Source organism: Alternaria conjuncta (genome assembly GCF_024043145.1).
Source record: "Alternaria conjuncta strain BMP 0040 chromosome Unknown scaffold_23, whole genome shotgun sequence".
In the NCBI taxonomy this organism is placed as follows: Eukaryota; Fungi; Ascomycota; class Dothideomycetes; order Pleosporales; family Pleosporaceae; genus Alternaria; species Alternaria conjuncta.
Window position 1 is genome coordinate 256,616 of NW_026250112.1, and position 13,757 is coordinate 270,372.

General features: G+C 52.5%; 3 protein-coding genes across 3 annotated transcripts; 2 read left to right on the forward strand and 1 right to left on the reverse strand.

Annotated features, from left to right (window-relative positions):
• Positions 1 to 4,410: 4,410 nt before the first annotated feature.
• Positions 4,411 to 5,817, forward strand: J4E85_010445 (uncharacterized protein; the record flags this gene model as incomplete). Its single annotated transcript, XM_051474654.1, has 4 exons — positions 4,411 to 4,667; positions 4,722 to 4,970; positions 5,020 to 5,201; positions 5,249 to 5,817. The coding sequence occupies 4 exons, from the start codon at positions 4,411 to 4,413 to the stop codon at positions 5,815 to 5,817; spliced, it is 1,257 nt and encodes a 418-aa protein (XP_051321574.1).
• A 581-nt stretch (positions 5,818 to 6,398) lies between these two features.
• On the reverse strand, positions 6,399 to 6,676 carry J4E85_010446 (uncharacterized protein; the record flags this gene model as incomplete). Its single annotated transcript, XM_051474655.1, has 2 exons — positions 6,399 to 6,570; positions 6,624 to 6,676. The coding sequence occupies 2 exons, from the start codon at positions 6,674 to 6,676 to the stop codon at positions 6,399 to 6,401; spliced, it is 225 nt and encodes a 74-aa protein (XP_051321575.1).
• Positions 6,677 to 12,004: 5,328 nt separating this feature from the next.
• J4E85_010447 (uncharacterized protein) lies at positions 12,005 to 13,284 on the forward strand (the record flags this gene model as incomplete). The annotated part of the gene is made up of 4 exons (XM_051474656.1): positions 12,005 to 12,193; positions 12,247 to 12,550; positions 12,607 to 12,805; positions 12,855 to 13,284. The coding sequence occupies 4 exons, from the start codon at positions 12,005 to 12,007 to the stop codon at positions 13,282 to 13,284; spliced, it is 1,122 nt and encodes a 373-aa protein (XP_051321576.1).
• Between the last annotated feature and the right edge of the window lie 473 nt (positions 13,285 to 13,757).

A 13,757-nucleotide genomic window follows, 5' to 3' on the forward strand; every position in this document is an offset into this window, starting at 1 on the left:
TGCGCCTGATTAGTCTGGTGCGGGAGGCATGACAGCGACACCCCGTCGCACGAAGTCTCCACACTCGTCTGCTGGGACCGATCACATAGCTCCGCCCTCTCCATGCCGAGATGCCCATGGCGCCAATCCAGTTTTCCACGCCACAGCTCTGGCCCCTTCATGCAAACGACCTTGATACGGCTTGGGCCTATTAGCCTAGGTGTAGTGGCTTCGCGGCATGGCCTCGAGTAATTTCAAAGTTCACGAATCCCGCTCGGCCTGACCTTCTAGCCACTCGCGCAGCGAACGCGGCCCGCTAGTCATGCATCTGTCCCCAACAGGCCGTGGTCTCCTGCTGTGTTACAAATGTGGCTGATGGATCTCCGAAAGACCGTGCTTTCCCTACGAATACGTGCGAGCGTAGAATTCGTGAGCGGGATGTGAGTTGCAAGCGACATACAATGACCGCGGGGACTGCACGGCCAGAAGCGAGTGTCATGCGGCCTAGAATGGGGCCCGATGTCATCGTGAAGCTAGCGTGCAGACTCAAGTCTGGTACCTTGGCCGACTGATCCCGGGTATTAAGACATATGGTACGGGTGGTAATTTGAGTTCATTCAGAACGCCAACACGGCAACGAGGGCGTCTCCGCGGGGAGGAAGCTGGCGCTGATGAAGCGTGATTTGGCCAGGATGGGCATGTCGCATACGCTCTGGGCGTGTTCCGCATATCCAGAGCATCGGTACAACAACCATTAATTGACTGAAACATTGTCGGTCTCCACCATGATGTAAGGTGATGGATCTTCGCAAGGCACTTTCTCAAATCGAAGCGCCCTGCCATTCCAATGATTCTGCGCAAGCGACGAACGCCGCGCTCCAAGGCCTCGATTGCAGGAACTGCCGTGCCGTGTATATCAAAGAGGACTATACCATTAGCATGACAACAGCCAGCCATGTCCAAACCCAGGAGGCGGCTGCGAAATGCAAAGCTTTCAACCCGATGGCCCGTTCGAGTGGTAGACTCGGAAGAGCCGACTTGACATGTGTCGCCATGCTCGCAAACCTGCCGTTGGTACGACGGCACATAACAGTAGTGAGGTGGAGACTGAGCGTGCTTTCCTCCGATCGCAGATTCTCAGGACGTGGCACGGCCTGTGCCCGATAGCCGAGATTGATCACCTCCCGTGCAGCTGGTGGGGCGCGAATCACGTTTAGAGAAGAGGTCGACGTTGGAGAGCGTACGACAGCTGCAGAACAATGTCATGCCGTCTCGCAGCTTTCGCAGGCATGTTACACGAAGAGCCGCTGACGTCCGACATGCAGCGGCCGCTTTCGCTTTGCCGGCTGCTGAGTATGTGGTAACTTTCGTGAGTGTTTGCATTCCGAAACAAAACTTGGTTCGCTTAGTGCAACCTCGGCAGCGGAGGACGCGAATCATTGGACATCGGCGACGTTGAATGACAGGAAAGTTTGAGCGGACCTGTTTACGCCACGCGGTTCACTCCGGAAATACGAACAAGACCAGTCCGCCTGGTGCAGAAGGGGTTCTGGTAGTCGAAGTTTCTTCAAGTCCGCGCCACGGCAGTTGGATCGGAGGTGAGCAATCGTTCTGTGGAGGCGCACGCCGTCAGGGACCAACTCGAGATGTACAGGTCCTTTTCCTGTTGAGTGCAGGACCTGCAGGATGATGTGCAGCTTTAGCCACCAGCCAAGCCATCCTACCAGGTGTCTGTTGGGGTTTCGAGTGGTAATTTCAATGTGTGTTCCATGGGAGCGAAGTAAGCCATCCTAGAGTGCAGGAGGACTCCGGAGTAAGGAAGGCCGTCTATGGACACGATTCATGCTTCGTGTTGCGAGGTTGTGGCGGTTTCTTCAAAGGGCGTTCCTGGAAGACGTGATCTACCTACACGTGCATCACCCCATTGCTGACTCGATGGATGGTCGACGATAGGCCCATGGGGTGATTGTTCCCAAAGTCGACCCATATGCTATCGTAGAACCGGTGGCAGAATGCAGGAACGCAGGGTAGTTCCGTGAGGCTCAATAACAGAGCCGACTATGAAAAGCTACATTTAGAGTAACCGGATATAAATATCTTCGGAGCCATACCAACGACCACGTGATGCTGCCCTTCCTCAATGAAACGGGTGTTAGCTCGCTTCGGCCGAAAATCTATACAACCGAAACTCTATCCTGTAACAACGATGCTAGTGCGCTGAAGTCCAAGTGCGACCCCTTTGTGTCTAAGAGACTAGCAGCAGATCCTCGGTATGATCAACGTCACCTTCAGCTGACATTTGATGTAAAAATTCTTCCTCGGTGTTCGCCTGCTGTTGTGATGGATGTTGTAAAATCTGGGATGACGAGGCACCCGACGGCTGAATATACATGTCAGGTGTAAAGAGTGGATATGTAGCTGGGCTGCCGGGCGTATGAAGCTGGTCATTTGTTGAGCACGCTGTGGCCGATGTTGCATTTGGGGAATGCGAGTCGAGGAGCAGGTCGTCATCATCGCGAACATCGGAGAGCAAGCCTGGGTTGTCAAGAGATCGCGCTTGTTGTTGGGTCGCTTGGGGACCCGCTGTCAATGCCGACTCATCCTCGAAACACTCGTGCAGGCCGTCAGCCTGGAATGATGTAGTGGGCTGAGTATGCTGCCAGGCTTGTTCATCATCCGCGAGCATGTCGTCAGAGTCTGGCTGGGCTTGTTGAACAATAGACGCCACACACGGTTTGATCGGGGCCATGGGCTTATCCATAAGACTTCTTTGGGACTGTACCCATAGATGGCTTGCGATGGCTGACTCAGCTTCAGTGGGCTCATAATCAGTGTCAGATAGTGTTGGATCTAAGCGACTTGACGGAGCTTGATGCGCCATCATCTTCAAGTCCTTTATCTTGTCTCTTAACGAGATGGATGCTGCCTTTACACCCCCGATTCGGCGGATGGAACAAGCGATGGTAGGTAGGAGATGAGCTCTTTGGGACAATGCCTGCTTATGAGTTAGCACTGTACATAGGATGAGAAACATCTTTCTCTCACGACTATGTATCCGGTCTTCCATATCGCAGGAGCAACATCGGCTAACCCTAGGCGGAAAGTGCTCGCTTTGGCCTTCAGTCCAATCGGGGCCTTGCTGAGAGTACCAGAAATCGACAAACGCAACGCTCCATCGACCATGCTGGCAATCTCTATCTGTTCTGGCAATTTAGAATTCGTGCGGGACTTTCGCCGCACCGAAGAATCGTTTGTCGGTCGATTGCGCCTTCGTTTCGATGTTTCGGCCTGTTCAAGTGATACTGATTGAGTCGATACCACACCCTCTGTAGCTGGTCGTTTTCGTTTCCTGTGCGCAGAAGCCCTCGGAGCAGTTGACGTGCGATTAATATGTCCAGCAGGCGATAAGTCCCCAGGTTCAATCTCATACAGAAGTGTATCAGAGTCCTCTTCTTCTGGAGTCGCTACCTTTCGCTCATCCGGGGACGAAGTTGTTCGTTTCACTGCGGGCCTCCTACGCGGGCTTGCCTCTAGAATGTCCATGCAAATATGTACGGACTGGAGTGAGACTGACGCGGTTCCCTTGGGCGGTTGAATGTCTACTGCTGGAACATCCGAAAAGATTCGGTGACGCTTCTTTTCTTCTTGCATGCTCGTGACTGAGGAGTGGTTGATGTCTAGACGTATTGTCCCGGGATCCAGTGCGATATCTGTTCGATGCGTTGGCTCCAACGTCAACTGATCCCAGACCTGCACTTTGTCAATATCATCCCAAAAAAGAGCAAGTATACCTACTGGCGCATCAAGAACGGCATTTGCGAGGGCTTGCAACTGCTTATTAGGCAAGAGCTCATCGCGTAGACTGAGCGTCATGTCAATGTGCATGTCATGTCCACGGCTCACCCATACGGTTCCAGACGTCAACGCATCCAGGTATTCGGCTGATGTTAGCTGCTGTAGGTAAGCCGCGTCTCGTTTTGGCGAGATGGTAATAAATGTTGTGAGCCAAAGCTCGTAATCAGTGGCAGGCGAGCTGAGCACTGCGCGCCCGAGCTCAATCGATCTCGACATTATCGTCCGACCAGACTCCGGTCTGTGGAGGAGGCGAAGGCAGCGACATGGGCATTGCAGAGATTGGTGGAGCGAGGGGGTCTGAGATTGTGATGTATCGTTATCGGCGCCAAGAGATGGGTTCGGCAAGCACCCTGAGGGTTGTTGCTTCCTCGCGGGCTCGCGGGTCCTGCAACCTCCACCTCGCGTCGCAACATGAGGAGCCTCACCACCAACGCGCTTCGGCGCGTCAGCCAAGCTGCATTGCCCCAAAACGCCATTTGCAGGTCTCCGGTAGCAGTCGCGGGCTCAATTGGTCGAAGACATCTTCATTGCAGCCCCTCGCGACGCACCGATGGCGTATTTCGAGAGCTCACGTCGATGCGCGTGCGCACCCCATGGATAGAAGCCTTGCGCCAACAGCAGTCAGAGGGGAAACAACCTACGGAGCCTTCAGGAAAGCCCGAAGTACCCAAAGATCGCAAGCTGACGGGGAAACGTATGAGCGAGAGCTACCATTCGGTTGTACTCCCGCTGGCTCAGGACCCATGGATCCTCGACACATATCTCAACGCCTCAGGGCATATACGGCTCGGAACCATCTTCATGGATCTTGATGCTCTCTCTGGCATCATTGCGTAAGCGTTCAACAGCTACGCGTAGTAGCTGACCTGGTCTGAAAGCTGCAACAGGTACAAGCATACGGGAGACGACGTGACTACTGTTACGGCTAGCTGCGACCGCATTACCATTCACTCCCCACTGACCGAGATATGCGATTTAGAACTATCTGGCCGGGTGACCTATGCGACTGGCAGAAGCAGTCTGGAAATCACGATGCAGGTTGCCAAAGCACCTAAGAAGGGCGAGCAGGCCAAAGACGAGGACGTCTTGATTAACTGCACCTTCACCATGGTTTCTCTAGATCCAGGCACCAAGAAGTAAAGATCAATATAGTGGGTAAGATTCTGGCAGCTAACTGGTTCGCAGGCCCGTAAACGTCAATCCTCTAATCGTCGAGACGCCCGAAGAGAAACGCCTCTATGCTCTGGGCGAGCGTAACTCGAAGGTGCGAAAGGAGCGCCGGGACACCTCTTTGCTCAAGCATACGCCGAACGACCTCGAAAGCGACCTCATACACGCCTTCTGGCAAAAGCAGTTGCAGTATCATGGTCAGTCCTATCGCTACCACTTCTCATCGCCCAACTAACAATCGCAGACCCCTACGATGACTTACGCAAACCCGATAACGTTGTCTTTATGGATGCGACGCGTCTCCAGACCGCCACAATCATGCAACCGCAATACCGCAATCGCCATCACTTCATGATCTTCGGTGGCTTCCTCCTCAAGCAGACCTTCGAGCTCGCTTTCACCGCCGCCGCAGCCTTCGCACACGCGCGCCCGACCTTCGTCTCCCTCGATCCTTCTACCTTTCAAAACCCAGTGCCTGTAGGCAGCATACTATACCTCACGGCTACAGTCGTATACACAGACCCGCCGCTAATCGGCGCGCCCGACGAAAACGTCGACGATCAAGCCGAGTATACACGAGTGCAGATTAGGATTGACTCAAAGGTGCGGGATGTGGAGCATGGCCACAGCAAGCCGACAGGGCAGTTCAACTACACGTTCACAGTACCGAAGAACATTAGGGTCATGCCAAGGACCTACCAGGAATTCATGATGTACATCGATGCAAGGAGGCGAGCTGAGCAGGTCAAGCGGACATTGGAGGAAGGATACGGTGTCAGCCCGAAGACGGCAGAAGATAGTCTGACGGAGTGAGGCCTCGATGTCACATTACAGGCATGAACACGGCAGGTGGAAGCTTAGGTCAATGCCATACCGCATGGCGCATTATCATATACCGCAATCGAGCTTATACAAACAGTATCCGATAGATTGACCAAGATCCCAATAAATCCGAACGCCTATCCCAAGAAACCCATATCGAACAAGGCCTAGGAGCCTGTGACCGCGCCTGTTTGCGCCGATAAGCCAGATCATATAATGAAAAGGTATAGCGCGTTCAATACAGGCCGAAAAGGTAAAAAGGAAAGTACCGCGTGGCATTGATGCAGCATGCAGCATGCACGAGGCTGACGGTACAGGACGTGCATCAACAAGGCGGTGAGCCTCATTCGACCAATAACTCCAAACGCGCACGCGTGCCATCACAACGCTTCGCGCGGTCGCCCTGCAGGACAAGTCAGCTCCATGACATGTGCTATCGGACGTGGCATCCGGCTCCGCGCATCCACTTCACTCCACACATTCACTCACCCTGCATTATCTTTCTTGCTTGTCTTCCCCGTCAGCCGAAAGGTCCAGCATACCCTCCGTATCTCCACTCCAATCCCTCCACTCTATAATTCATCCAGCTCAAACTCCAACGCCACATCTTCTGAACAGTCTGTGCAGTAGTAATTCGAGAAGCCGCCGCATTCGATCTTCATCTTGGAACACATGTCGATGGACCAGGCGTCGTAGGAGTAACCTGAGAGGAGGCGTGAGGAGCAGACTTCGATGCTGTTGGCCCTGTGGGGTGTTAGTCTAACTTTGGGGGGAGGGAAGGGAAGGCAACGACGTACCAGATGTAGTAGTCGTGGTTACAGTAATACCACGAGTATGTGTATGAGCACATCTTGAATCTAACACCAAATTGTTCGTTGGAATTGGTTGGATAGGTGTTTGCACTTGTCTATGCTTGCCAGTGGAACGATGGCTGTCTCAATGCTGTTGTATGTGTAACGATGCTATACATATACACGTTAGCTGACCGCTTCTTCCCCTGTAGATCTCCCTTGCGTTCGTGGGTTGCGCTTCCGCGGAACGTGGAGTGTGGATTCTAGACCCTGCATTGTAGTCGTGGCTCCAACGGAGGTGTATGCAAGATCTATTGTTTACTTGGTACTCACCTTTTGGTGTGTTGCTTCTAAAAAGGAAATCTCGATTGTAAGTTTTGGAGATATGCTCGTGCCTTTTTCGTATTGTTTTACTTCAAGTCCACGCTGATGGTGTCCAAAACAGCTTTCATTCAGTATAGATAGGTGAAAGGAGCTCTCGAAGGATATCACCGCGTCTTTATGCTCATCTCTTCTGACTCTTACCAGGAGCTTGGGCCGACGGCTCATTGCAGATACGCCGATATGCTTCATGGCATGTCCCCCGGATTAGCTGATAAGACGAGGCGAGGCGGTGCTTTCCAACCAATCCGACCAACCACACGTTCGTGTCATCCAAGATGGGAAGCCGAGCCGGGGGATAGATCCATGGCCCATGCTCGAGGTTCGGCTATTCTGAGGTCGCGTGGAGAAGGCGGTGGAGGTTCAAGCATGTCAGATCGCTGTGGTGCTCAGCTCCAGGACACTTTCCAGCAGCTACATGAGGGTTTGAAGCTGGAGTCTGTCATCTTGCGGGTAGTAGATCTCGTTGTTTGACAGCTCCAGTGTAGCGTTCTGACGATAGCGAGTGCAAAAGTGTGTCGAGAGACCCCAGACTTTCCTTCTCGCCGACGACCGGTTGGACCCTGCGTCTGCGGGACCTGACCTGCATGCAGGGACGTCAGTCTAGCCGGATCGGTCAGCTTCACTTCTCATTGGACAAGGCAGTCCGGAACGAGCAGCTGTAACGGCCTTCGGCTTCGAGATAACGATAGTAAAGCTGTCTCAGATGAGTTATATGACAAGTCAAGTTGTATTTTGAAAGGCTGCTCAGCGGGAAGGTCATTACTGCGAAGTCTCGAATGTTCACGTGACGAAGTGCATGACCGAGACGGAAGTAGAGGTAATTGGAGATCATACGAGCCAAATTGATTGATAACAACTTTCACACGATCTTCATCTCCTCCCGCATGTTTGATATTCGCAAAATCGTATTCAGATCGTTGCTCGTCGTGGAATCGAGCAAAGGCCTCCTGTTTCGGTGAAGTCGGCGGTCTTATCGGCTAGCGTGCGATAACCGACTATCTCTGGGGTGTCGGCATCGCGCAGTCTTCCAGCTTCCAAGGTTCTTCAGCATCGCGAAATGAAGTCAGCCTTGAAGATATCCAGGGCTGCGCTGCGATGCCGACACTGACCGTGTCACGCTCACGCTCACGCGTCACGTGCCGAACCAGCCCCAACGCGCCCTCGATCTCGGCGTCGGTCCTCCCTTCTCAAAACCCGCCGGTCTCGCCAAGCAACATCCAGGAAATCGCCCCGTCTTTCTAGTCGCAGACAAGACGGGGCATCGCATCGTCATCAAATCCGGCGCCCCGATGGCTGTCGGGCCTGTCGCACCGCAATGCCGAAGGGTTTCGATGGTTTTCGACATGTATTGCCTGTCTGGGCAATGTTGAGGTCTTGGTCTGACGGTGGTGTCGCATGTCGGGCGGCCGACCCCGAAATTTCACGGGCGTCGGCGGTGTTGGAGGGCCACCGTCGGCCGACGGGCATCAGACGTCGTCCTACTCTCCTATGTACAGTGCTGCCATGATGTCCCGGGAATTTGACACTGCCAGCTCCGACCTTCTTAGCATCTCGTCGCACGTCGCCTCACCGTTCCTGCCGCGGTCGGTCTTCTGCCCAGCTAATGTCACACCAAAGACCCAAATGATCGCTGAAATGCGCATTTGACCCCTGTTCTGCTACGTCGGCCGACATCTCTGCGCCGTAGGATTTCATTTCGCTCGTTTGCAGGACGCGCATGGCTGAAGGGTTGAGGTTAAACAGAGCAACTTTGTCCAACCGATTGGGTGGGAAAGACTGTTCACCGTACACGCCCCAAGTATGGCCTGAATCATTTGGATGAAGCTCCGCCCACGCATCCGCAAGACCGTTGTTACTGACAAGGTCGTCATCTTCCGGAAGAATGCAATTGAAGTCGCCGGCGATGATCCCACGACCAGCTGCCCCGAGGTATGAAGCGCAGATGGAGACTTGATGCGGCCTCATCGACGGATTGATTGGCAATGAATCCAGGTGGACGTTTATGAGTCGAAGTCGAGTAGACTCTTTCACCGACGTCTGCTTGCTCGAAGAGTTGAGGATCAGATCGCAGCACAACGCGTCTCGTCCAAAACGACTCGGTAATGCGACTCTCCAGATGGCGCCTAGCTGGATACCATCAGTCGTCACCCACAACCTGGACACCAGGGTGATGCTGATGAACTTTTGAGTTCCGAAAGCCGAGGTATCGACATCGCTTATGTACCAGTTTTGCTGTATCCAGGAATCTTCAAGCAGGGCTGCAAGACCTTCTGTTGAAACTTCTTGCAGGAAAACAACATCTGCAACTCCTGTGGTTTTGATGACCTGCAGTAGTGCGAACATACGAGACTTTGGTAACGGTGCATCTGCGTTCACGTTCCAGCTCACGAGGCGGAATGAGCCCGCCCATTGGTGCTTGATGCCAGGCTGAGAAAATTTGCCGCTGACTGAGGGCATCCAATGCCCTCGATCAAAATCATGCCATGTCTGGAAACTGGGTGTCGCTGTGGTTGTTGGCAAGGGTATCTGCTGCCACCATGATTGGATGTGGGTGCGCATTTGCGACAGCATGGCGAGAGCGAATCTGTGGTGTTCGCGGGAGAGCGTGAGGCGTAGAAGGGTCGTTGTGTCGTTGCTGGCGTGATGACACGGTAGGTTGAAGCGGTGGGTGTCGTCGCAGCGGTGAAGAGATGAGACTGGTAGTGGCCTACAATTTCTGCTAACAATTTTTTAGTAGCTGTTGCAATGTATTCGTGTTGGGTGCTGTAAGTTAGCGAGATACTGTACCAAGGTTGACTGTTCGGTGAACAGGCAACAACTCGGGTACGCTGCGTCCACATCCTCCTTTGCCGTCCGTTAATCTTTCTTGTAATGTCTTGCAGGAGTGATAGATGAAAACGTCTTGGATGTCGAGTTACATCTCCTAGACATCGTGAAAACATCTTTCTGGTGAAAGTCATCTTGTTTTTACACTGTTCAGCGCTATCGCAGATGCGCTTTGTTGCCTCTTCCTAAACACCGAATTACCCATGTCACACGCTGGAACGCTTTCACTAACAGTACGTCAAAGGCTCTATTGCTACCTCTTCTCCTTCCACAATGGTGAGAGGCGCCTCCCTAGGTCCACGGGTACGTAAATGGCGATTAGTGTCGAGCTAGTACCAAACGAGTGTTCCCTGCGTACTTTGTTTATAACCCTCACTTCCGGTCTTACTCCACGCAGTCAACTCACTTTATTCCAAACAAACGACTCATCGCACTTTCACGACACCCAGCACCTTCAGGCAAATCAAATGTCTTCTAACCGGTTGGTTCGGTGTCTTCGGACGGTACCCTTGTGCAGGCAAAAGAAGGCCACGGACGTAGAGACTACCGCAAGCGAATGCGCATCCCTAGACCTCGATGAGATGTAAGTGAGCGGTACATGTGTATATCTTCTTGCTAACTATGTTAGCACGCGTGAGAACCAGCTTAACTCGCCTCTCTTGCGTCTTCCCGGAGAGATTCGCAATCGCATCTACGAGTATGTCTTCTGTGGTCAAGAGATAAAAATCAGAGACCCTTGGCGGCCTTACACGGAGGGCGAAAGAACCAACCCAGCCATTTACGTCCTGGCGACCTGCCGACAGATCCTTCATGAAGCTTCATCCATCTTTTGGAATGAATGCATCGTCGACGCAACAACCTTCGATTGCAGCATTCAGGATCTTATGCATTTCGGTGAGCTATCAGACTACGCTCGCATAACGTCACTGGTTGTATGCGAGGAAATCGCGGTTGAGCTATATGAAACGAAGTTCCTGGACGATTTTCCCAAGCTGCGGAAGGTTTACGTGCATAGCTACGCGTGGGGAGATATGATGGTCGGGTATATGGAGAATTTGCGGCGAGATATATCCGCGAAAGGTCTGGAAGTTGAGTTCAGAGATGATGAGACGTGGACTGAGGAGGAATTGTCAACACTCGAGGCATCGTAGCATTGAGCACTGCGGTATTGTACCCGGCGAGGATAGTTATACAAGCGTTTTGATTTGGCTTGTCATGGGTGCGTTTTAGCTTTCATATCCTGGAAACAAGCGATTGGAATCCGTCCGAGACTAGCGAAACTCGGATACATCACTACATGTAGAAATGGGAAGAAGATGGAGTGGCGTACATGCGCCAGCAGTAGATTACAGCACACAATCATAACCGGTCATAATCTGAAGACTCTCTATCTCTAAAGAAGGAAAATTGAACATCGCTTTGAGATGAACTGGCTTGCACTCTCTCATTTAGATAATTACACATTGCCTCGTAATCTTGGAAAACTTGGCCTTCCTACTAACGAAGACTGTAGCGCATCTGTTCGGGTTCTTCCGTCCAGGAAGTGGACCTCCATCGCAGCAACTCCTCGCCCCGAACCCACGATCTGACCCAGCGCAAAAAGTCCGGACCTTCCCCTCGGTTCACCTGCTCTTCGACCTCTCGATTCGACCTGGAAAGTCAGGTTCCCGTCTCGAGACACGACTAGCGTTCTTAGCCACCATCTAGACCCGGCATCCTGATCGCCGGCGCGGGAGATCGCTCCGCTAGTTTTTCGGTACCATCGCCATGGCGTCGCTGTATGGATACAAAAACGTGTCAGATTACTTACATAGCACGCATAGCTCTCCTTTCTAGCAGGATTTTCGTCGTCTTGGTCGGAGCGGCAGCATGTTTCCTCCCGCTACACGTGGGCACGGTGCGAAGATGATGCACCAGACCCTGCAGCGAGTCAAGTTCGCGGCTGTCACAACCGTTTCCGGGCAGGGAAATGTGAGGATGGTAACGGGGCGAAAGAGGAACGGGTGCATCAGCGTGAGTCGAAGGCCTTGGTGATTATTTGTTATGATCCACTTCGACGGGGAGTCTGCTTGTGCGGTCAATGTCGGCGGAGTCGTATAAAGTAATAGCAGGTTCCTCGAGATGCAGGCACATACTCTTTTGGGGTCCTTGCTATCCATCCTCGTCTTGAACCCACAATGGCGGCGCCCATGAACGATGTCGATCCATCCGCGAGGCTGATTGCACCGGATGGTCTGCCACTTGCTATCATCGTCATCTCATCCATCTTCTTCGCTCTTTCTATTGTCACTGTAGCGTTACGAACTTACATTCGAATCAAGAAAAGGATATTCGGCTTGGAAGATGCTTTCATGGTTGTAGGCACAGTACGTTATTACTACCAGTATTTGATCAGTGCTATACTAACGTAACCTCAAAGATCGCATACATCCCCGTTACGGGTCTGGCAATCTACGGCTGTCTCGCTGGCCTAGGAAGAATGAACGAAGATCTGAATGCATGGCAGCAGTCGGAAGCCATCAAGTACTACCTCATCTGGATCTTGGTGTACGTTGTCGCACTTGCGACTGTCAAATCTTCGGTGTGCATCACGATCAGGCGAATTGCATCCATCAAGAAGCCTATGAGAATCACAGTCTGGGTTCTACTCGCTGTTACATGGGCATCTTTCCTCGTTACCTTTGTTGGAACGTTGGCTTATTGCCAGCCGGTGCGCGCTTTGTGTGAGTCTACCATATTTGCAATGTACAGGTCGGACATTGCTGATCGATATTGATAGGGACTCCGACGTTGATCATGAGTGGCGACGGAGAGTGCGCTTCTGCGGAGACATTCCTAATCATCGCGCACACTGCGACAGTATCGACAATCTTGACCGACATGGCCTTGGTAGTTGTGCCGGCTATCATCCTGTGGAACACGCAGATGAAGAGACAATCGAAGCTCCAAGCATTTGGGCTGCTTTCCTTCGCCTCACTGTAAGTTCTCAGTCACCAAAGCAGTACGAACAACCACTAACAACACCAGCGCATCAATCATCACAATGATACGCATCCCCTTCGTCAACAAATTCGAGTCCCAGACCAACCTCCCCTTCTGGGTCGCCCACATCGTCCTTTGTTCGAACGTCGAAACAGGCATCGGATGCTTCGCATCCTCCCTCCCAGCCCTGCGCCACTACTTCCAAAACGAACGCGACAACAGCACCGATCCGAACAGCAAGCACCGTGTAGCAACGACTATCACTGCAGGCGGCCGTTCGCGCAGACAAAGAGGAGGAGACAGCTACCACGGGCCCTCGGATCATGGCTTCAGCTTGTCGGCTGTGCATCATGGGCGCGATCAGGATGCGTGGGAGAGGATACATGATGGCGCTTCGGATAAGAGCACGGCGCCGATGAACGATAAGAGGATTTATCATGATAGGACGTATACTGTTGATGTTGAGTCTGCTTGATGAGAAGTCCTTTTACTCCGGACGCACCTCTATAATATCTACAATGAACCTAACGGAGGTCTTCCTTGCGTTTCCATGCTAAGTCTTCCGCTACATAACCTTTGCCGCTTGAATCAATAAGTTCAGCGTCCTCTCCAAACGTCGCCTTCATCTTCTTTATCCATTCCTTATCTGCATATCTTTCTGAGAGCCTGTCGTATCCCCACACGAATTTCTTTACCCCAGCGAATGCACCCTCATGACCACGCGTGTCCATATGAAAATTAAAAGCAACGCTATAATCAAGACGAACGACCTTAATTTTGTCGCGCAAGCTCTGGCTCGTATTGAGCACGAGGCTACTCATATTGGGGTACCTCAGGTGAAATATGGTGCTTTGCCAGAAAAAAGGAAGGGCTTCATAGCGGCACTGAGTGCAGCTCTGCGCTAAGCTCATCGGGTAAGGCGAGCCGGGAGGGACTCGAAGGTCGCGG